General features: G+C 38.0%; 1 protein-coding gene across 3 annotated transcripts in view; it reads right to left on the bottom strand.

Annotated features, from left to right (window-relative positions):
- LOC132008448 (tetratricopeptide repeat protein 17) overlaps window positions 1–25,274 on the bottom strand; it is a 118,799-nt gene that overhangs the window by 44,559 nt on the left and 48,966 nt on the right. For all 3 annotated transcript variants that reach the window (XM_059387073.1, XM_059387071.1, XM_059387072.1), the window contains exon 16: window positions 19,431–19,617. In XM_059387073.1, the coding sequence (XP_059243056.1) occupies window positions 19,431–19,617 (187 nt within the window). The remainder of the gene's footprint in view (window positions 1–19,430; window positions 19,618–25,274) is intronic.

Below are 25,274 nucleotides of genomic sequence, written 5' to 3'. Positions count from 1 at the left end.
AATAGAAAATTGTCCCAAAGAGATGTATGTAGCCAATTAAGCTCTCTCTGCAGCAATGGAAGTACAAGAAGTCTCTTTCTGGATTTGAAGATTCCCTTTTAGATTTCATAATTGAGGAAAGCACTTCTCATACCATTTCTGTTACTGTGCCAGGAACACATAACCTTTCCCAACTTATGGAGTTTGCAGTAAGGGAACTGCATGCTTAAGGAGTTACTTTTATTTTCCAGTTCTACACTCACACATCTGAGGCTACCATATTTAATAAGGTTACGTCAGAAACCGAATTTTTTTGTTTCAGAGGAGCTTTACCTCTTAAGAAGCTCACAAGCAACTTGCGAAGACAGTAAATACAAGACAACAAACAATAATGAGGTAGCATACTGTGCCAAGTAGGTGCTTCAGAGAATAAGCTTTGAGCAGGTAAACCCTAATTTTGAGGAAAAGGTAGTATAGGACTTACAGGGATAGGGAATTACAAGGAAGGACTTACAGTATAGGGAATTACAAGAAAGGGAGCCAGGATCTCCTGAGTGCTTTGTATTTTTTCTTTGACTTACCCCTCAAAAATGCCTTGTGAAATAACTGATTTTCACTGTACAGATAAGGAAACTGAGTCTCAGTGAAATCAAGTAACTTGCGTAAGGTGAAGCAATAAGTGGTAGATCTGAGATTTCAATCAGTTCTATCCTACTAGAAAGCCTCTTGGCTTTCCAACAGTCAATGCCACCTCTTTAGCAGAAATGAGAAGGTGGCACCGTATGCAGGAAGGAATTACGTGCTGAGCGAAGCAACAGGCACAGCAGTTCTCGTTTGTGTTTGGGAAACGATGAGAAACAGTTTGAGAGATGGAAGGTTGTGTGGTGGGCTGTGTGTGTGTGCCCATCAAAGGCTGACAGGAAAGATGCCATGATCAATGCCAGTCATTCTTTCTTCAAATTCCTCTGTGAGAGAACAGAAGTAGAGGATCAGTTTCTGTCTTTACCATTGAGTATGTGCAGGTAAGTATGGGGAAGCTACGCGTAAGAGCATTAAAATAAAGTAGTGACAACAAACAATTGTACATACCCAACTAACTAAAATTGACTATGAAGAACATCACAATTCCTAGCGACAACTCTTAACTGGGATATAAATAAGCATGATGATTAAAGACATAAGGAAAATAATGATGACAATGATGTTGATGATTTTCAAACATACATTATTCCTAGTGACTGTTCTCTGCTTTCAGCTTTGGTGAGTTTGCCTCTAAAGCATTCTGCACCGGGACACAGGCTGAGAGAAACAATGTTACAAAGGCAAAGGACAAACCTTAAACACTGGGACCCAGTAAAATTCTGTGTTTTCTGCAATTGACTTCCTCCTCCAACCTCTGCCTCTCTGATTCTTCTCTCCCACTCTCTTCTCATTATGAAAATTTAATTGGTTTCATCTTTTTAAATGTCTGCAATATTTAAAAATGCCTCATAGGTAATTTATAAGATATGATGTGCATAAGATCCTGAAGCTAAAATTAGTCCTGCATGACCTCAAACCCAGACGCCTTCTTGAAGGAAGCCTTGTGCATTCTAAGAATGTCTTGTCCTCCAACTCAGGAAATTGGGGCTAACTTCTCCGAGAGGGAGGGCAGGAGAGGGGATTAGGGAGAATTGGGAATAAAAAAGAATAAGAAGTTTATGCTCTAGTATTTGTTCCAAGTAGGCAGAACCAAAATGATCAGGTAAAAGCTATATGCTTTAAGGATTCACTTTGATTTTCAAGTTAGAGCTGTTAATATTAATTTCCTTAGGCTGACAGTTAAAGACAGACTGGTTCAGCCTTCTGTTGTGATTTACATAATTATCTAGGCTAATAATAAAAAGCCAAATTGCCTATTTTTTAAATTGCTCCTTCCGGTTGTCTGAAGGAGAACTGAAACACTTCAGAAAGAAGTAAAGTTTCTATTCTTTGGGCTGCAGTATAAGTCTACTCTAGCTCAAAGGGAAACTAAAAAAAGTTGCCTATATAGAAAAATTGTCACTTGTCTTCCCAGCAGAGGTGGAGATGATGTCCTTATTAAAGAAACACAGGAAAATGTTGGCGAAAGAAAAATGGAAAGATACATAAAAGTAACAAGTCATCTTCCATGCATATGACTATTATTTTTTGCTGATGCAGAAATGAGATTTTGTGTCTTAGACTAACCTTGTGAGGTAGGATTTCTTTCTTTTTTTTTTTTTTTTTCCCTAAGGAACTACATGATTTAAATGAAATGCTTTGGATAACAAGGTCCCAAGTGAAAAAGGAAGCACTTTTCTGTGCTATACTGCTGTGCTATATACTTGCTTGCAAAGCATTTAGCATCTAATTCAAATCCTGCCAGTTCGGTTTTTCTTGGAAGTAGGCAACTACACAGCAATACCAACTAAGCATAAAACTCCAGGTAGGGTATGTCTGATTCTGGAATTGCTATGCGATCTTAGACATATCAACATCCTTTTTCTGTGGCTAGAATATTGTCTGCATAAACTGAATTATTAATAGTAACCTATCCTACAAGGGTGTTCTGGAAAACAACTAAATATTTAATATATCGTGTCAAAGCATTAAGTCTCCTAAGGCAAAGGCACAATTTATCCTGTGGCTAAACAGGTTTTCAGAGTAAACTAAGTTCTCAGGAACACCTATCATTACGAAGGCTGAGGAAATCTCCTATCTTCTCATAATTCTGTTTACAGAGGGCCCAGAAGAATACTTCTTTTCTAGAATTGCGTAACCACTTACTCTTTAAAAAACATGCTTACCTTCTGAATCTTTTAAGTTGGCAAGCCATTCCTGGCTGGGTACTTTTAGGATCCTTTAGGATTAGTTATAACAAAGAAATGCCACAAATAAATTGAGAGGAATCAGCTTTGAAAGAGCCACATAACTAGAGCTAGTCAAGAAGAACTAATAAAGGCTCATGTAGTTCTGTTAGCTTAGAGCATCGTGGCGAAGAGCCCAGATGAGCCAGCCTAAACGAGTTCCAATCCTGTTTCTACTACTTTCGAGCTGCATACAGCAGGGCAAGTTACTTTAACTCTTTTTGTGTATCAGTTTCTTCATCTGCAAATGGAGCTTCATGGTAGTGCCCACCTAACAGAGTTGCTAAGATTCAATTTAAGAAGTGAGACCATGGCCTAGCAAATGGTGAGCTATTACTGTTGTCTCTCTGAAAAGGTGCAAAGGAATAAATTATCCCAATGTCATCTCTTCTACCAAGGCCTTCCAGCCCATCTCAATCTCTGTATGAGCCACTGGCTCTAGAAGTCATCAGGGGATCTGCCTCATTTCAGTGCCAATGTTATGTGTGTGTGTGTGTGTGTGTGTAAGAGATGATGAAGGCAGTACAGAGTTCACTTCTACTGGGCTTTTAGAAGAAAACAGCAACTAATTCAGATTCAACTGCTTGGCATATCTGAATCCTAAAATACTTAGCACATTTAGAATTTTGCCTCAGTCTGCTCTATGTTCTCTGAATTCATAGGCTTACAATATGAAAAGAGACCACAGATCTGCTGTTCAGTTAAATTAACACTTACCTCTCTGCACCCCACAATGTGTGTTATATTGTGACATTATTAAAGGTTGGCGCCAGTCTTCTTCCAAATTTTTCTTGCTTGAACATACTATCCCCCATGCAACAAATAATGTAATACTCCTATGCTTCCTATTATATAAAGACTTTTTTCTAAGGCATAAATAACAAACTGATTTATAATAGGAACTAGAATTTGAATTTGAATTTTATGTTGCTGAAGGCAAAGTAACAGATGTTAGAAAAATGGCCTTTCTGAACAGTGGAATATTCTAAAGATATCCTTACTATCCCTGTTCTAACTGGATTATATTATACTCTAGGTCTCCTTTCTCATGCCTATAAGAAAAGTTACCTTACAGGAGGCATTCTGGTACATTCAACTAAATATAAGGTACCTGCGTGGAAAATACAGGTAACACTGTCCCCTTAATAGACATGAGTGTATTACAGTATTTATCTTTCTCCTTATCTTTCTACTCAACACCACTCGAATTATGCAGCTATATAACATTTTTTTTCTGTATATAGGTAACACCGTGAAAGTTTTATTATAATTTTAGATAACTCAAAGCTTCATATTTCCCTAGTAAGATAATCTTTTAGAAAAGGTAGTAAAATAAATCACGAAGTGAACAGAAGTCTATCTTTCAGTTGCTCACCATGCTATGCAAAGTTACTTTAAAAATACTAGCAGGAAATGTTAACTGTGGGTGTTAGGTGGGGCTTGGTACCATACAAAGTAATAAGCCTATCTGATGAAGAAAGAAACCTTTCCGGGAATAGGTATCTTTAAGATTTCCACTTCCAGAGGTTGTGACAGAGGTCCTATATAGATCTCCTAGAAGAGCATTCCACAGTATGAATTCAAATCTGGTCTTAGCGGCAGCCTTTCTGTACACACTTGGGCCAATCAACTTACTTCTGTGTCTAGGTTCTTTATCTGAAATGAGAGCACTCCTGAGACACAGCACTAGTGAAACCACCAGGAAGAGGGGCATTGGAGCTCCCTGGGTCTGGGTGAGACCTAACTTGCTGATGACCACGCTGGAGATAGCAGTGAGGTTGCCTCACCTCCTTTGCCCTGTGCTGCCCTCTACTTAAGAAAGACAAGAGAAATCATTTCGACAGAAGTACTGGCTCCTCAGACTGGTTCTCATTCAGCAATTACTGCCAAAGAAAATTCTTTGCGGGAGGTTTAAAGTAATGGTTATGTACTGACTGACCTTAAAAGTGCAATGCTAGATAGAAAACAAACCGAATTAAATTAGCAACCTCGGAATTATACAGGCTTTCCCTCCTGGTGAGGTGAATGAGTCAGAAGCAAGTTCAAAAAAGAAAAACTAAGGAAAGGCTGTGAACTCAAATACAAGTGTATGTGTGTGGGGTGTATGTATATGTGTGTGTGTTTTCCTTTTACTATACATTACAGGTCTGAAGTCTATGCTGGGGACCACTTGGTCCACATATGGGAGGGCAGGCAGTCTGCTTTGCCTAGGGATTCAAGTCTGCACTGCTTTCTGTAGACTTAAAATTCCCAACCTCCCTTTAGAGGAGAAAAATGAGAGCTGGATGTAAATCTGGCCTGTCTTCCCATGGGGCCTTCTCTTGAGTGACTGTGGCATAGAGGGCAAAGGCAGCCAGTTGAGACATAGACACCATAACCTGTGGGTCTGTGGAAATAACTCCAGTGATGGAATCCAAACTCTTGGCAGCTACTGTTCCCTTTAGAAATGTGAAGAATCAGATTTGATCTCTAAACAAGGGAATTTAAACATTCACCAAAAGTTTACTATGAAAGATTTTCCCATGCAGATAGTACACTGAAGAAGAAAGCTAGTTAATTGCCACAGCTGCTAGTCGTCGTCGTCGTCGTCGTCGTCGTGATCTTAGTAGTAGTCTTAGTCACAGTATTTAAATCTCTGGGTTAGTTCAGCTGAGGCAAACTTGTTTCAGGCAACTGCGCTGGGTTTCTACACCCAACAGGTTTTCTCTGATTTACTGATTTACCCATAAATGATAGTTTTCCCATGAGGGTCATCAAGGACATATGTTTGTAACTTTCATCGAAAACAGTACATACATGGCGTGAGAGAATGCAGGCTCTAGGGCATGTCAGCTCCTAGTGGACAAGAGAGACAGTATGATTCCTTTCGTCTTCTCTCCCTCCTATGGTGTGGGAGCCGCAGACTTTAAAAGAAGATCTGTATCTATATATGTATATTGAGTGGGGGTTTGGTGTAAAGCATTCTGGGTAAATGGTGGGTGGACAGAAGTTAATTACTCTTTATTACTAGGTATTCTCAGTAGTTCAAACTTGAAATATCACCAGCTAGTTTGTCATTTAAGTACATTCTATGTGCTAATCAATAGGGGGCGGGGCGCAGAATGTATGGTGGGTCAGAGTACAAAAATGAAAAAAGGACTGGTCCCTGCTCTCAGTGAGCTGAAGAAGCCTTGTAGGAGAGTTGTGTCTCATACACAAATAAATATAATGGCAAGACAGAGGAGCTGAAGGAGAGGGAACAGGTAGAATGATTAGTTACAGATTACTTATAACTAAGGGCTTGGGTAAGGCATATGGCAGAGGTGGACCTTGAAGGATGGGTAAGATTGGGATTTTTGTAGAGGGGAAGGGCATGATGGAGGGGGAGGAGGAGGAGCTGCAGAAAACATGAGCAAACACATGGATCCAGGGAAGTGGGGTGTGTATAGTAAAGGAAACAGGCTATCCACAGTATTATCCTCCTATATTACGGTTATAATTTCCATTGACTTAGCCAGAAGCAGAAAGATATTAAAGTATTTATGTGGTCAGTGAGCTTAAATCCAGCACCTCTATTTGAGGCAACCACACTAATTGAGTTGATTTCACTCAATTCTTAATAGTCAGAATAAGCCTACAAATAGGTGGTAGGGGGAGGGGCTTAGATTTCCTAGTTACCCACAACCAACAGGGTTTATCATTTGCCTCTCCCTTCTCCTGCTTCAAGTGAATGGTCACCTGCTGGTGTTAAGGAAACTAGCAGGAAAATCAACAGACCGTAACTCTGGTTCTCTTCCTCAAAATACAAATGGAGCCACAGAGAGAGCACAGCGAGAGCACAGCGGGGAAGGGACCTACCATCAGAAGCACTTGCTGGGCATATCAGGATTGCCCTTTTTCCTATTGCAAGGGTATTAGGCCAGGTCAAGCCTCATAAGATCTCAAAGACTACTTGGTCTTTTTAAATTTTTTTTATTCCTCACGGCAAGTGAATCATAAGGATGTCTTTATTTATTTATTTATTTATTTTAAATGGCTTTTTTTTTTTTTTAAGATTTTATTTATTTATTTGACAGACAGAGATCACAAGTAGGCAAAGAAACAGGCAGAGAGAGGAGGAAGCAGGCTCCCTGCTGAGCAGAGAGCCCCATGTGGGGCTTGATCCCAGGACTCTGGGATCATGACCTGAGCCGAAGGCAGAGGCTTAACCCACTGAGCCACCCAGGTGCCCCCATAAGGATGTCTTTAAATGAGAACTCAAGACCCTAGTTGTTCTAGAATCGATAAGGACTTGAACGTAGTAATATCTCATAGGACTCATATGTGAAAACGAAGAGCATTAGCAATTGTCCTTTTCATTGGTATGGGTAGTGAGTATATTTAAACCAAGGGTTTTTTGGTTTCGTTTTGTTTTATTTAAAAGGCCACCTAAGTCCCTCCACCATGGAACATTTTAAGGAGGGCCCTGTGGATTTCAAGAAACAAAGTTCCTTAGTTGCCTGACAGCAGACACCACTTCGTGGGTATCAGATTAAGACAAGCAGCTTGATTAGAGCATATCTAAGTATATATATAACCAATGCACTAAATCAAGTAAAAAGCATGGAGAAATAAATGGTGCTATCACACTTTTTCCTTTTGCTTTATGTCACCAAATGCAAGTCACCTGTAGGCATTCACCTTGGTGGCCACTTTGCACATAATAACATGGTTTCTAAGACCTTACCTTTTCCAATTTTTAACATTTATGCTTTTTTAGGCAGTGAAAGAGATAGGGAATTGTTTAATTATTTTGTTCATATTGGGTTTTTCCCTAGCTATATTTCACACTGCCAAGGGAAACCTGGCTATGTTATTAGATGCGTTGCGGGAATAGGAACATCTGATCAACAAATGGTACACTATCAACTGCCACGGACCTCCAGCTCTTTTTCCTGAAATTTGATATGCTTGTAATTTTTTTTTATAATAATCACTTTGGATATGCGATCTGATGGGGTTGTTAACCTGTGTCTGATAGCTAAAAAGGTTTAAATTGCTTTGAGTTTGGCAAATTTCAAATGGTGATTTTAGGCTTGTTATTATAAAAAGCAATTAAATGAAAAGATAAATCCAAAGCTACGAAATTTAAATTTCTCCTGCATTTTCAAGATCATAACCAAATAAACCTTGCTGACTAAGAAAAAGTTAAGAGATGGGATGCCTGGGTGGCTCAGTCAGTTAAGCATTTGCCTTCGGCTCGAGTTGTGATCCCAGGGGTCCTGGGATCAAGTCCTGCTCTTTGCTCAGCAGGAAGCCTGCTTCTCCTCCTGCCTGCTGCTCTCACTGCTTGTACCCTCCCTCTTTCTCTCCCTCTCTCTGACAAATAAATAAAATACATTAAAAAAAAAGTTAAGAGATTACTGAAATTTTCTTGGTCAAAGAGCATGGTAGTTTAGTATGAAATACTATCTGACTACTAGTAATTACAAAACTGGAAGAAAAAAGGTGGAAAAAAAATCAAAGCCAGCATTCCATATACACATATATATGCCAGAGAGCCTCAGTCATACGTATTTTAAAACTAACTAATGTTCTTTTGTAGTGATTATCAGTTTTAACTGCTTTATTTCCATCAAGCCATGAAACTGAGTAGAAATCATTCAATGATTAAATTTGTAAAAGGGTTTAAAGACTTAGTGCTAATAGTGTTAAAAATTTCAAAGCTGGGAATTCACCTCAAATGGCTGGCTCATAGCGCACAGAAAGAACTTACAGAGGCACAAATCACTTAAAAAAAAAAAAAAGAGAGCTCATTCCACCAACGCAGAATGGACTTCCAGTGTGTGTCTATGTGTGTGTGCATATGCACGTGTGTGGGTGCCCAAGTTCTGAATCAGAATAATCTTTTTGAAGGAGAAGAGTCGTGCAAATGCTTCCTATATAGGATGGCAAAATAGCTCTAAAAACATCCAACAATGAATGGAAGCTGAAATTTAAAAAGAACGACAGCAACCAATGAACTTGCCTAACTTACAGAACTAGCTGCCTTCAGTTCTTATCAGGAGACTGATCTACAACTGCAGTCACAAACCATATTAAAAGTACCTTGTTCAATCATTACTAAGGGCTAGATTAAATAGACCCCGTCTTGCTCATCCTTACTATCTTCTCGTAGATGTACAATCACTTTGTCCATAGTGATCTGAGTGTAGGAAATTATAGTGAGCTCCTGATGTACGAGGGAGCCTACATACGATGAAAGATGTCCAAGTATAACTTCCCAACCCTATCTGTAGGTAAGTGATCATAAAATAGGATTAATGATGCAATCCAGTGGGTATCCTCAAACTATACAAAGAGCAGAAAGGAGGCAGAACTGTGTTCTAAACTTACTTTAGTACCCAAAAATATAACTGACTTCCGTTAGGAGACTCAAGATAGTAACCCTAATACTGGTGGAGACCATTTGCACACCTCAAGTGTCAAGCTCAGCAATTCAGAGATATTATAAATTTATTTTTAGATCAGTGAATAAAAGTATTCCGTAACTGAGTAACAACCTCCACTGACGTCAAGCAGTGCTACGGAAACGTCTATACTGACGGCTCAGTTGCTACCCTCAGTCTCGGTCCTCCTGGAGCATCACAGACAAGGCAGTGCTGATTCAGTTCCGACAGACCACTGGGAGCAGAGAAAATCACGTGCTCTGTGATATTACATCCTGAGGTCTGAACCCCCTCCTGATAAATGCCCCCTTTTTTCACTCCCCTGGCAAAATTTTCTATTTTATTTCAAACATAGTTACTTTTTCAATATTTCTAACAGGTGAATTTTAAAAATCTTCCTTATGTGTATCCTATTAATATGTTTCTAAAGAATATTTCTTGGTATCATTATCTACTTGCTTTAAAGTTATTTTAGTCACTGAGTGACAGGCTGAAACACGAGTTATAATTTAGAAACTATGGCAATAGCTCTAAAAGTAAGAGCTCATTTTAACACTTCTATTATCCTAAGCTTTATTCTTGTTGTTTTAGTGTAGCTATCTTCCCATTTTACAGAAAATACTTTTGATAAAATGAAGTCACCAATGGCTTCTTAAACTGTTAAGCCCAGGGCGTTCCACACTTTTCATCTGCCAACTACTGCCACGATTTTTCCATAGGTACTGGCACCACTGTTTATGTAATGTTTTTCTTTAAACGGATTCACTGTATAATCTTAGATCATGTTAAAATGAGAAATCAGTACCACTATTCATAAATCACAGGTTTGATGTGCTATATATTTTTCCTAGTGCCCATCAAAATAAACCATAAATACTAAAAATTATTAAAAATTTTTTTAAAATACTAAAACTATTTATTTATTTATTTATTTAGCAGCAAAGGCCATAGTCGCCAAACTGTGGAAAGAGCTAAAGCTATTTTTTTTTTAAAGATTTTATTTATTTATTTGACAGACAGAGATCACAAGTAGACAGAGAGGCAGACAGAGAGAGAGGAGGAAGCAGGCTTCCTGTTGAGCAGAGAGCCCGATGTGGGGCTCGATCCCAGGACCCTGAGATCATGACCTGAGCTGAAGGCAGAGGCTTTAACCCACTGAGCCACCCAGGCACCCCCTAAAACTATTTTAAAATGTTAACCTAAATAATACCTGAAAGCTGGTGTGCCTCTAGTGGTATCTGTCCCATACATGGGGAATTAACACAGAACAGACTACTACTGATTTCTTTTTCCTTCTCAAAACCTCTGTTCTTCTGATCTTGAGGACGTAGCTCCCTCTTGACTTCTCAGTACTCCCCTACTCCTTCACCGGCTCTGCTCCTTAAATGGTATTATTTTCTAGGATTCCACCCTTGGCCTTTTCTTCTCACCTTCCACATTCTCTCTGAGGGAGCCAGAGGCATCTCTAAAAGAACATGTCTATTGTGGAACTTATTCTCCAGCCTTACATCATTGCAGAAATTATTTCTTTTCCATATACTCTCTCTTAATGACACTGACATTTATGCAGATACCAAAGTTAGAAACTTCTCTGGTCACTCTCATTCTGAGTCCACTGTTTTCAGCCTTTCCTGCCTCAACATTATCCACAACATCCTCTGCCTCTCTTCACTCTGATCTGACAACTGGCCTCTCAATTCACTGAGAAGCAATCAAAAGTCCACAAGTATACCTATATATTGTCCTGACTCCTATCTCAAGACAAACCCTACCCTACGTTTGTGCCTTAGATTCCATTCCCCCATCTATTCAAGAACTTTGCTTCTACAATTATCTTCTCTCTTTTTTTTGCATTCTTAATTTCTCCTTCCTTACTGGATCAGTCCTATGCAAACATACTGCAAAATGTTCTATTTTTAGAGTAAAACCCAAACCAAATTTATCCTTAATCCCTCATCCCTTTCTAACTTCCATCTCATTTTCTTCTTCTCATTTTAGCAAAACTCCTTGAAAGAGTTGCTAGCCATCTCCAAAAACCCCCTTCACAACCCATTTCATACAAACTTGTAGAAGACTGCCAACGACCTCCATGTTCCTAAACTCAATGGCTTATTCTCTGTCCTCATCCAACTCACCTCTTAGGATGCATCCATGGGGTGCAATAGTAATGATACAACCGACTACTTCTCAAAAACATTTTTATTTCTGGGACAAAATACTTGCCTGACGTTCCTACTGTCTAGCTGGCTGTTCCTTTAGTGTTCTTTCTCTTCTCAACCTCCTAATGTTGACTGGAATAGCCTAGTAATTCTCTGTTGACCTACTTTCCTTTTTATACTAACCACTGAGGTAACTTCATCCAAGCTCATGATTTAAAACACCGTGCCTAAGCCCATGCTCACAAATTATTATCTCTAGCCTGGGGCTCTTCTCTGACGATCAGGAACTCATATATCTAACTGCCTCCCTAACACTTGCACTGAAACATTTAATAAGCAAATCAATCTTAATATTTACAAAGCCAAACTTGTTTGTCTCCCTAAACCTGCTCCTTCCTCAGACTTTACTATTTCATTTAACAGCACCAATGGTGATTACAAATCTTACCAAATAGCACCAGTTGCTCAGGTCCCAAATTTAGGAGTTATCCATTACCTCATTTTCCTTCATTTCCAATATTCCCTCTGGTAGTGTCTTGGTTCTGTTTTCAAATATGCAACCCAAATACAATGATGACTTTACACCTTCTCTCCCTTTACCTGGCTGGTTCAAGCCAATACTATCTTTCACCTGTATTTTTGCCAGAGCAACCTAATTGGTCTTCCTGCTTGTGCCCTTACCCTATCACAATCTATTTTCAATAGAGCAGCTAGAGGAAACCTGCTAATATGTAAATCAGACCATTTTTCTTATCTGCTCAAAACCTTCCACATCATACGTCTTTTTCTTGGAATAAAAGCCCAAATTATTAGAATGGTCTGCAAGGCAGTAAAAACACGGTTATATCCTCCTCCCATTCACCTCTGTTTTCATCTCTTGTAAGTCTGCTGCAACCATACAGGCCTTCTTGCTATTCCTTGCAAAAGCCTTTGCAACAACTATTCTCTCTTGTATGCTGTATGTCTGCATGGCCTAAACGCTTACCTCCTCCAAGACTTTGCTCAAATATCACTTTCTCAGTGGGGCCTCTTTGAACAATCCAGTTTGAATCTTAGCTGACCTCCTGCTCTATTTTCTCCTCAGCACTATCTTCTAAAGGATGTTAGAAGAGTTTATTTTTTATTATAATAAAATAAATTTATTATATCTATCATCTGCTCCCTGTTTCTCTCCAGTAGAATGAAGCTCCATAAGACCTGGAATTTTTTTTTCTGTTTGGTTTCCAGTTCCTAGAATAGTGCCTGGCAGACACTACTGGATAAATGAATAACTAAGCAGTTTTTCACTCGGTTTCCTTTAGTTAAAAGAAAACATTCTGTTGCTTTAGAAGATTATATCCATATCAAATTTCACTTTTTCTTAAATATTATTTGGCCAGGTTAACAATCTATAATAACTGGAGGAGAACTATGGAAAGATCTTAGGCAGGGGCCAACAGGCTCAATCCTCAAAAGAAAAAAAATTTCAAAGGTTCACATCAAAAACCAGAATGGGGCACCTGGGTGGCTCAGTGGGTTAAAGCCTCTGCCTTCGGCTCAGGTCATGATCCCAGGGTCCTGGGATCGAGTCCCACATCGGGCTCTCTGCTCAGTGGGGAGCCTGCTTTCCTCTCTCTGTCTCTGCCTGCTTCTCTGCCTACTTGTGATCTCTGTCTGTGAAATAAATAAATAAAATCTTTTAAAAAAAAAAAAACCAGAATGTATTTGAAAACTAAAACGAATAATTTTATATTTAATGTCTTTCAGAGGGTGAAGTGTAAAACCACTGGCTATCAGAATTTGACTTACTGTCCTAAGCTCTTATGAAAACCAAAGGTAAACACTTTGTTCATGAAAGCTAAATGCTGGGAATCCCAAAAGATTAAAAAAAAAAAAAAAGGCAAGTACAGCCGCCAGATCTGTGTATAATCCAAGGCTATGTGGCAATCTAATGACGCAAAATTCAGAAGGGACAAAGGTGACAAGCTACACCAAAAGGGACTGTTTAAGATGTGCCTTTAGGGTTATGACTGCCCCCATAATCTAGTTCAGGTTCATGCTTTATATAGGGAAGTAACTCTTTTCAGTGATGACATAAACAGTCAGTGATTATACCACCTTCACAAAAAATGTCTCAAGAATGAATTATTTCGGGGGTGCCTGGGTGGCTCAGTTGGTTAAGCGGCTGCCTTCGGCTCAGGTCATGATCCCAGTATCCTGGGATTGAGTCCCGCATTGGGCTCCTTGCTCGGCAGGGAGCCTGCTTCTCCCTCTGCCTCTAGCCTGCCACTCTGCCTGTGCTTGCGCTCTGTATCTCTCTCTCTCTCACACAAATAAATAAAATCTTAAAAAAAAAAAGAATGAATTATTTTGATCATAGCAGTGGAATAGGTTATTACTCATTGGGAGTAACAGAATTATGCACAGGAACCACAGTGGCCTTGGAAGGCAGAGGACTCAGATTTCCATCTCGGCTCTACCGCTGAGTGACACTTGACTTGAGTAACTCATAATCTTTGCTTCTAAACTCATCAAAAGGGGCCTTTACCTCTACCTTCCCCTTCTACCACATAGATACTTGTCAAAGAATAATTTCTAAACCAAATAATTATAGCCCTTTTTAGTAAAGAAACATGAAAATCTTAAAAACATAGGAGAGTTACATTCGGCTTTATTGCAGGATATGCTTACATTTAAGGATTTTGAAATCTGTAGCATATTAAACCAAAGTTTTATTTCTTCTTATGGAAATAAATGGAGGGAAGCTAACTAGTAGCATATTAAAAATGCTGTAAAAACTGGAACTTTAAGACTTTATCTTGTTTTTTAAAGCAGACATGTTCATTAATTTTTATGAAGAATGTCATAAAGCAAGTCTCAATTGCAGGTAGCATATCCTGGGTAGTCCACAGGAGGGCAGCAAAATGCAAGATTTCTTTTTCTTCAAAATCTAAACTCCAGGTAAAATTGCTTTAAGCCACAAGTTATAAATCTACAGAAATTTAGGTTGAAGAACATAGACTAAAACTATAGGTAATGAACCAAATTATAAAAAGAGATGATTTAGGTAAGTAAAATTATTAGGTAAATAAAATTATTAGGTTAAAAAAATTTTTTTTCTCTAGTGGTGAAAGCTTTCAAATACATATTATTGAAAAACCAGCATAAAATTCTAAGCATAGATAGATATTAAAGTCTGAGTCCTACTGTACAACATTTACTCGTCATTTCTTAAGATCTGGGTCAGTTTTTTTTTTTTTTTAAAGATTTTATTTATTTGAGAGAGAGAGAATGAGAGAGAGAGAGAACATGAGAAGGGAGAGGGTCAGAGGGAGCAGCAGACTCCCTGCGGAGCAGGAAGCCTGATGAGGGGCTCGATCTGGGGACTCCAGAATCATGACCTAAGCCGAAGGCAGTCGCCCAACCAACTGAGACACCCACGCGCCCCTGGGCCAGTATTTTTAAGTGGGCATGTCTCTTAATTATGAAAAGACAAGAGAAATTGTGGGTTAGATGCTTAATTATATTCAGCAAATACCAAAGCCATTGTCAGTGGCATACCTGTGAGCATCTCATGTAACTGATGTCTAATAAATATGACCGGACATTACTCTTATGTTCCCTAACAAAAGAAAAATAATACTGGATGAAAAATACTGAAAATAAAGTAAAACCATACATATCAGAGACATAATAATAAAATAATCTAGACTGTTTAAATAGAAAAATATCTTTGCTAGATATAACTTTTTGATTAGCAAATTAGTGAAGTTGAAGGAAAAAGTACTTAGAAAATATTTTGGAGTAAAATCCACAAAGTGTATTTTTCTGGACTTCTTGACAGATCGAATATTTAATCATTCTGCTTATATTGTTACTAAAATTTATTTTCCATTTTTGGTCCTTAGAGAAGATAATCATTACTTCATAAAGTTTCATTCTTTCTGACACCTATATTGTTTCCAGTTAAAAGAAAAGTCCTTTTTTAGTGTTGGGCACTGAAAAGAACTTACTTATACTCGAAAGCACTGCAACTTTACTTAACAGATTCCATTTTACTTTAAAAAGTTGTTGTTATTGAAGAATGGGTTTGTTAAAGTGGCACATTCAGTTCTATTTAAGATAAACTGTGAAATAAGAAACCATTAAATGTGGTAAAATGCATGTATTTCAAAACTGCCACAATAAATGTTTAATCAAAACTGAAAGTGCCAGCCTCTCTTTTAATAGTTAGCTCAAGAGTAGACAATTTAAAAATCAAATCTATTAAAGCTTTCTTTCCCAGCATCGCTGAAACTGGGGTGCTGATATAAAACTACCTATAAAAGAGAAGAATTTATTAAAAGCTATTCAAAGGAGAGAGATGATGTCAAGTACTTTCTATATAAGAACATACACCTAACACATGGTAGTCAACAGAAGTTTAGAAAAACTGTCAGATAAATAATTATGCATTGACATAGTTTTTGGCTATAAAGCCTTTACAAGTGGAAGCATTTTGTAAGCACAGTGATTGTGTATTTTTAAGTTGAACGAAGTACCTGTGCAAAATTTCCAAGAAGCATACACTGAAAATCTGTGAAAAATTCCACGATTACATATGAAAAGCAATAAAATACTTGCTCATGTTAACAGACTGCCTATGCCTACAATTTTAGCATTAAGTTCATATCATCCAAGAGATTATACTATGTTATAGCGGCTGTAAAAACAGTTACTAACACGGATATTTAAAGAAAATAATTTGTTAAAGACTAACAATAATGGTCAGAAAATTATTAAAGAAATGTTTTCTAACAGTAATTAGTTATTTTTGATCTTGTAGAAAATCTTATCTGTAAAGCTTTTAAATACTAGCTTTTTTTTAAAATGGTAGCTTTTTTTTTAAAAAAAGATTTTATTTATTTGATAGAGATCACAAGTAGGCAGAGCAACAGGCAGAGAGAGAGGGAGAAGCAGACTCCCTGCTGAGCAGAGAGCCCGATGTGAGGCTCAATCCCAGGACCCTGGGATCATGACCCGAGCTGAAGGCAGAGGCTTTAACCCACTGAGCCACCCAGGTGCCCCTTAAATGGTAGCTTTTCAAACAGACTTTCATAAAGTAATGACTTAAGTTGGGATGGTGAGGGTAAGAGCAGCTGAAATTCTTCTCTAATAAAAATCAACATGGGGACGCCTGGGTGGCTCAGTTGGTTAAGCAGCTGCCTTTGGCTCAGGTCATGATCCCAGCGTCCTGGGATCGAGTCCCATATCGGGCTCCTTGCTCCACAGGGAGCCTGCTTCTCCGTCTGACTCTGCCTTCCACTCTGTCTGCCTGTGCCTGCTCTCGCTCGCTCTCTCTGACAAATAAATGGGGTCTTTAAAAAAAAAAAAATCAACATGAATTCCTTGATTACTATATAGAAAAAGAATCATAAGCCTTGTTGATATCTTGAAAACTTCATACTGTCATAATAAAAACTTCAGAAAGATAATGTCTCAGACAAGTAGGACAACTTATGAAGTTATTTCAGTATTTAAAAATTATTTCAATATTGCAAAAGTGAAAAAGCAAAAGGCAGACAATCATCTGAAGGTACAGAAATGCAACCACTAGTCACAGGTTTTTCTCTTTTTTGTCCTCAACCATTTAGTAAAGCCCAGAGATAAAGAAGATTAAACTGGGTTTTCAAATACAAGAAGTTCAAGTTCAAGGAGATACTTGTTGCTTTGAAGTTTCAGCTTTTCAAAGCTGGAACTCAGCAAAGTAATTACGAATATATAGGATTCCTGTGGAAACAGTAATGTAAAAACACTGTCAAAGAAAAAAATCAATACAGAAATGAACTCAGTATTGACAATGAAGTTGTCAACTTAGAAAATGCTGTAGCTTACATTTCCATCAGGCGGTATCAGTAGTTAGCAGATGGTGGATTCTCTTCTAAAGTAATTAATCGCAACATAAAAGGGGCTAAATTAAAAAAATTTGTTCAAGAGCTCTCTCTGAAACAACTAAAAAAAATATTCCCTCTTCCCAAGTCAAATTATTTTCTTTCATTGTATTAGATCAAGTAATAATATCTGTGGCATACCTGGACAACTAAATATTAAGATACTACAACTTCGTAGGTTGGTTTCAGGCTATTAGTTTCCTGGGCTAGTTGAAATTATGCTCTGGGGAAGAAGTTCGAGACAACTGAATTCCATCTCTTTTTTTTTTTTTTTTTAAAGATTTTTTATTTATTCATTTGACAGAGAGAAATCACAAGTAGTCGGAGAGGCAGGCAGAGAGAGAAAGACGGAAGCAGGCTCCCTGCTGAGCAGAGAGCCCGATGTGGGACTCGATCCCAGGACCCTGAGATCATGACCTGAGCCGAAGGCAGCGGCTTAACCCACTGAGCCACCCAGGCGCCCCCTGAATTCCATCTCTTGACATGACTGACATAAATAATAAATTTCAAGAAACTGAAATCCTAAGCAAAAGCATGTGAAGTAATATTAGCAAAAAGGCTTTTTAGAAGAGGGTCACTATATATATACAAAACTCTTCTTTCCAATAACAAAGACATCAAGAGGGGCAAGGGAGATGTAAGCAGGTAAAAAATATGAGACTATTTATAAAAGCAGCTCATTGAGAAAAGTGAAATTCTGTTTACAAGGGTATTGTTAGGTAATCTAGGGAATTTAAGAGACCATAACATATTTTCTGGAATTAAGTAAGAAGATAAAGATCCATAACTCGCACCTTTAAGGTGGAACTATTTTGTAATTATTATGAATTTCTAATGGCTTACTTTTACCCAATACCTATCATGTGATAAGGGCCTTATTTAATCCTACCAACAAGTCTATGGGACAGATTTTCCCTTTCATTTCATAGATGAGGACAGAAGCTACTTTACGGGGACCAGAAACACTGTAATGGCAGAGCTAAGGCTCAGACAGGAGTCTGCAGGACTCTGTTGCATCGCGCAGCTACACACTGTTGCGTTGTTGACACACTTAGGCCTTCCACACTCATGCAAGCAACTCCAGATTGTGCTCAGTTCTCATCCACAACTGAGCAATGGAATTTTGCTGCTACTAGGTTTTTAGTTTCTTCACTAAAAAATTGGGCTCTGATACTTAAAAATGTACACTACAGTATTACTGCCTATCATTTCAATAAGATCCCAAGGCAGTCTAGCACAGTGAATGGAAAACCATTTGCAGGATGTATTTTTTCCGTAAGTGAACAGATGATCGACTGATAATGCTCTGCTTGAATATTACAATCTGATCTGAGCACTAACAAAGCACCCATGGTGTGTTCTACAACAGCAAGGTTCTGAGGGTCCACATATATGTAAACCTCGCCTCTCCTAATTCAAGCTGAATGTTTTTTATTCTTACAGTGAAAATTAAACAAGTAAATAAACATAATGGAACCCTTAAGGAGTTCTAACCAATGAATTTACAATAGTTCAGATAGTTATTGACTCAAATAACTTTTTACCCAGATGAACACACTTATGCATATGTATGTGTGTGGGGGTGTATGTGTGTACATGTATATATGTATATATATATATATACACTGGTGGCTGTGGGAGAAAGTGGAAGTATGCAAGAAGATACCCCTTAGTGTCAGGTGACTAGTTTAAAGGTGCAGTCAAGATCTGGATCATCTTTACTGAAAAGCAAGGGGGTGTATTTCAGTGAATGAGGATCAGATCTTTAAATCTTATTGCAGGTTGTCTATATGGAGATATATATATATATATATATATATGAAATATACCCCTTACCATGAATATCAGTCGTTAAGAAACACATCTATCAATCTCAGTTGAATACACTTTAGCCAGCCTTTTTCAGCGGGTTCTAGGACAGAATTAGACACAATACCCTAAGGCATGTATATGTAAGTAATGAATTAATTTCCTTCTGATGTATGTAGAATTATACTAGTGATGTAAAATCCCTGGGAAAAATGGAGAAAATCATTTTCTGTGTTCTGCTGATCAGAACAGGAACCCTGGTCCAGCTCATTATTTTGCCAGCATTTAACAGCTGCTTACCACTGCAAACAGAAGAGGTGATGTTGTACAGAAAAGGATAAAACTGCATACAGCGTATCAACTTCAGGCTGTTTTCACATTCTGGGCATTTGGTCGTTAATTTCAAAGCCTGTCTAAAGGCCTCAAGTGCCCCACTGATATTCTTCAGAGCAAGGTAAGCATTTCCCAGGCTCAAAAAGGTCAGGGGCTGGAAAAAAAAATTAGAACAATGTTAGTAAATTAATATTTCCTGAGAGTTACAAAACTTTTGAAGTATACGTCTTTTGGCTTCTTTTAGGTTATCTCATAATAGTTAATGGCTAACTGTCCATTTTATTTAAATCCAATTTTACCCTTTTACTAAAATAAAAAGTAAAGTGTAATAAACACTAAAGTATATAAATCAGTGAATTTTTATATGTGTATATATCCCTGTAACAACCTCTCATCTCAAGATATAAAACATTTAGAATGTTTCTAAGACTCCAAAGGATTCCCTTGGGCAACCCAACCCAATTCCCAGATGCAACCAGTGTTGTTATGTTCTATCACCATAAATTAGCTCTGCCTGTCCTTAAACTTCATATAAATGCAATCAAACAGCATGTTCCCTTCCATGTATATATAATCTATACGCTTTTGTAGATTCTTTTACTCAACACAATATCTAAGGTTTACAAAACTGAATGTTTTTTGTGTATAGTAGTTTATTATTTTTTTAAAAATTGATGTGTAATGTCTACCATGTGAATACATTGTTCACTGTTTGTTCATTCATGTTTGTTCATTATCATACTGATAAGCATTTGGACTCTTTCCAGTTTTGGGCTATGATGAATAAAGCTACTATGAACATTTTTGCAACTACCTTTTGATAGATATATTTGCTCCTTTTCCTTGGATATATATACTCAGCAGTGGGTCTTAGGGCAGGCATATATTTAGTTTTATAAGATACAACCAGTTTTTTTAAAGAGATTTTTATTTATTTATTTGAGTCAGAGAGTATGAATGGGGGTAGGTGCAAGGGGAAGGCAGAGGGACAAAAAGACTCTGAACTGAGTGTGGGCTCTAAGGTGGGGCTCAATTCCACAACCTCAAGATCACAACCTGAGCCAAAACCAAGAGTCAGGTGCTTAACTGACTGTGCCACCGAAGCGTCCCATGACCAAGAAGTTTTCTAACTCCTGGGATGTATCTCTTACCAGAAAGTATGAGAATCTATTAGTACTGTCAGTTCTTTAAATTTAGCTGTTTTAAATCAAAACTACAATGAGATATCACCTCACACCAGTCAGAATGGCTAAAATTAACAAGTCAGGAAATGACAGATGCTGGTGAGGATGCGGAGAAAGGGGAACCCTCCTACACTGTTGGTGGGAATGTAAGCTGGTGCAACCACTCTGGAAAACAGCATGGAGGTTCCTCAAAATGTTGAAAATAGAACTGCCCTATGACCCAGCAACTGCACTACTGGGTATTTACCCTAAAGATACAAACGTAGTGATCCGAAGGGGCACGTGCACCCAAATGTTTATAGCAGCAATGTCCACAATAGCCAAACTATGGAAAGAACCTAGATTTCCATCAACAGATGAATGAATAAAGAAGATGTGGTATATATACACAATGGAATACTATGCAGCCATCAAAAGAAATTAAATCATTCCATTTGCGACAACGTGGATAGAACTAGAGCGTATCATGCTTAGCAAAGTCAGTCAAGTGGAAAAAGACAACTGCCATATGATGTCCCTGATATGAGGAAGTGGTGAAGCAACATGGGGGGTTAAGGGGGTAGGAGAAGAATAAGTGAAACAAGATGGGATTGGGAGGGGGACGCCTGGGTGGCTCAGTGGGTTAAGGCTGCTGTCTTCGGCTAGGGTCATGATCTTGGGGTCCTGGGATCGAGTCCCACGTTGGGCTCTCTGCTCAGCGGGGAGCCTGCTTCCTCCCCTCTCTCTCTCTGCCTGCCTCTCTGCCTACTTGTGATCTCGCTGTCAAGTAAATAAATAAAATCTTTAAAAAAAAAAAAAAAAAGATGGGATTGGGAGGGAGACAAACCATAAGTGACTCAATCTCACAAAACAAACTGAGGGTTCCTGGGGGGAGGGGGGTTGGGAGAAGGGGGGTGGGGTTATGGACACTGGGGAGGATATGTGCTATGGTGAGTGCTGTGAAGTGTATAAACTTGGCAATTCACAGACCTGTACCCCTGGGGATAAAAATATATTTTATGTTTATAAAAAATAAAAAATAAAACAAAAAGATCAAAAAGAGATTTTTAAAGATTATAGGGAAAATGTGGACTTTTATGCCAATAAATTGGAAAGTTTATATAATTGTTAATTTTCTAGAAAAAATATAACATAAAATCGACTAAAAAAGAAATAGAAAAACAAGTTATAAAAATAATTTAGCTGTTTTAGAAAAATAATGAAGTAGCATCTCAATGTGGTTTCAATTTGTATTTCCTTGATTAGTACTGGTGTTGAATATTTTGTCATGTGCTTATGGCCATTTGGATATCCTCATTTCTGAAGTGCCTGTTGTTTTCACCATTAAAAAAAAAAAAAAACCAGGGGCGCCTGGGTGGCTCAGTGGGTTAAAGCCTCTGCCTTCGGCTCAGGTCATGATCTCAGGTCCTCAGATCGAGCCCCGCATCAGGCTCTCTGCTCAGCGGGGAGCCTGCTTCCTCCTCTCTCTCTGCCTGCCTCTCTGCCCGCTTGTGATCTCTCTCTCTGTGTCAAATAAATAAATAAAATGTTAAAAAAAACAAAAACAAAAACAAACAAAAAAAACAACCACAGGTTGTCTTCTCCTTACTGATTTGAAGGAACTCTTTATATATGTACCAGATATGGGTCCTTTGTTGGAAATATTTATTGCAAATATCTTCTCCCAGTCTGGGCTTTGCCTTTTATTCTTTTACTAGTATCTCTGATAAAAGACATTCTTACTTTTGATGAAGTTCTGTTTACAGATATATATGTGAATATGAATATATAAAATATATATTTATACACATATATATTTTACAGTTAGAGCTTTTTAAATGTTTGTCTACTATAACATCATGAAGACCTTCTCTTATTTTTTCACCAACCTTTATTATTTCATGTTTCATATTCTGGTACCTGATCCACCTCAACTTAATTCTGTGTATGAAGTGAGGGAGGAGGCAAGGTTCATTTCTTTTTCCACAGGGATATCCAAGTATTCCAGCATTACTTGCTGAAAAACCAACAGGTGTCTCCACTGCCCTGAACTACTGGTATATCTTTATCATAAATCAAATAACCATAAATACAGGGGATACTTCTAATTTTTCTCTTATGTTTTATTGGTATGTTTGAGTATTCTTGTGCCAATACCACACTGACCTAATTACGGCAAGTCTTGAAATATAGTAATACAAGCCTTCCCACTGTCTGTTAGGTCATCCACAATATGTCACTATAACCAAGCCAAGGTGTACAAAATATGCCATATTACAGAGGCATAATCTAAGTAGCTCTCAGATTACATTTAAAATCTTACTTTGTGGTTCATACCCAGATGCAATTAAATCCCATATTTGGATTTCAAAGTGTTTTATATTTTCACATAAGAAACAAAATGTTTAGGGCGCCTGGGTGGCTCAGTGGGTTAAGCCGCTGCCTTCGGCTCAGGTCATGATCTCAGGGTCCTGGGATCGAGTCCCGCATCGGGCTTTCTGCTCAGCAGGGAGCCTGCTTCCCTCTCCCTCTCTCTCTGCCTGCCTCTCTGCCTGCCTCTCTGCCTACTTGTGATCTCTGTCTGTCAAATAAACAAATAAAATCTTTAAAAAAAAAAAAAAAGAAACAAAATGTTTATTCCTATGACCAGAATGATGGTTGTACAAATATCTTATACTGAGATAAACTCATTAGTATTTTGGGAAAAAAATGAATTTTCATCAGTGCATCCAGAAAATAACTGAGTTTTTACTAGTGTTTTATATACTGGGGATACAGCAGAAAATAAGAAAGATAAGTCCCTGCCTTTATAGACGTTTTAGTCAAGAGTCATAAAAGCACAAGTATGAGAAGAATGTGATGGAGAAGAGTATAGCTGGGAAGAAACATTAAATAGACCAAAGTGGGGAACAGAATGTCATTTTAAATACTGGAGTAAGGGAAAGACCTACTGAGTAGTTAATATTTTAAAGGATTTCAAGGAGACAAGGCAAGCTATGAAGAATCTTGGTGGAGTGAAGTATCCAAACAGAGAAAATAGAAGGTTCAAAGAGGCTGAGGTGGGAGCATGCCTAGTATGTTCAAGGAAATGCAGAGGTAAGTGAGGCTAGAACAGAATGAGCAAAGGAATGATTTCATGGGGATGAGGTCAGAAAAGTAACAAAGTCATGTAAGACCTTCTACACTACTATAAATTCTTGTCTTTTACTATGAGTTACATGGAGAACCATTGCGGAGATTTGAACAAACGACAACATATGACCTTGTGTAAGGATCTTACTGATTGCTATGAATAGTCTACAGGGGGACAAATGCCAAAAGCAGAGAAGTTAGGCCAGAGACTAGTGAAATAATTCAGAAAAGATAATGGTATATTGGGTCAGACAGCAGTGGAGATAAACTGCAATTCTGGGTATATTTTGAAAATATCAGCAAGGTTAGTTAGAATACACTGAATTTACCTTGAGACAGGAAAAAAGGAGTGAAGGACGGCTCCAAGTTTTTATCCTGAACTACTAGCTTTACTGTTTCCCGAAATGGGAAAGACAGAGAAGAAAAGACTGGAACAATGTAAAGGAGCTTAGTTTTGGCCTTTAGTTCTAACGTGTGTTTTAGACATCCACATGGAGACGGTCAAGTAAGCTGCTGGATAAAGGATCTGCAGTTCAGAGCAAACCTGACAGGTGACTCAAGAGGGAAATGACAGGGGTCTCAAGATGTGGCGCTGGAACAACCGGATGTCTATGTGATATGAACTTTGATGAATGAACTTTGATCTCCACTTTGTATTACAAAAAAAAATTTAACTTGAAATGGTTCACAAACCTAAATGTAAAACCTAAAACTTCAAATGGTCTCAAAGACAACATAGGAAAATATTTTACTGTATTTGAGATAGCTATTTAAAGACAAGTAATAGACAGCAAAGACAAAATAGAACTAATTGCTTTCAAATTTCTTGTAAGGATACCTTAAATCTAACAATAAAAATCAAAAGAGAAAAGATGGGCAAATTGAAGGGTATTTTTAAAAGAGAAGACAAAAGCGGGGTACCTGGATGGCTCAGTGGGTTGAAGCCTCTGCCTTTGGCTCAGGTCATGATCCCAGGGTCCTGGGATCCAGCCCCACAGTGGGCTCTCTGTGGAGCAGGGAGCCTCCTCCCACCCACACCCCCCACGTACTTGTGATCTCTGTATGTCAAAAAAATAAATAAAATCTTTAAAAAAAGAAAAAAAAAAAGAAAAAATTTTTGCATGTATGATGGAGTTAAAGATTTTGTATAAAGAGTTTGTATGAAATAAAAAAAAATCTAAATTTGAACAAAATGAGCAAAGTGAATACAAAAACTTTTATTTTAAAAATATGATTAAAGGGATGTGTGGCTGGCTTAGTCTGTGGAGCATGCGGCTCTATCTCAGGATTATAGGTTCAAGCCCAACCTTCAATGTAGAGATTACTTAAAAAAAAAAAAAGAAAAGAAAAATAAAACTTCAGAAAAAATTAAAATAAGAAAATAAAAATGCAATTAAAGGATAAAGAAATTTATGTTACAACGCAGGAGAGATATCTTTTAAATTACACTTGTTTTACAAATGTTAAGTCAGAGGCTGTGTGGCACGGCCAAAGGGTGTGAGTGCTGTGGCCAATC

The sequence above is a fragment of the Mustela nigripes genome, unplaced genomic scaffold (genome assembly GCF_022355385.1).
Source record: "Mustela nigripes isolate SB6536 unplaced genomic scaffold, MUSNIG.SB6536 HiC_scaffold_148, whole genome shotgun sequence".
Classification (NCBI taxonomy): Eukaryota; Metazoa; Chordata; class Mammalia; order Carnivora; family Mustelidae; genus Mustela; species Mustela nigripes.
Note: the sequence above shows the minus strand (reverse complement) of the source record. Positions and strands in the feature narration are given on the sequence as shown.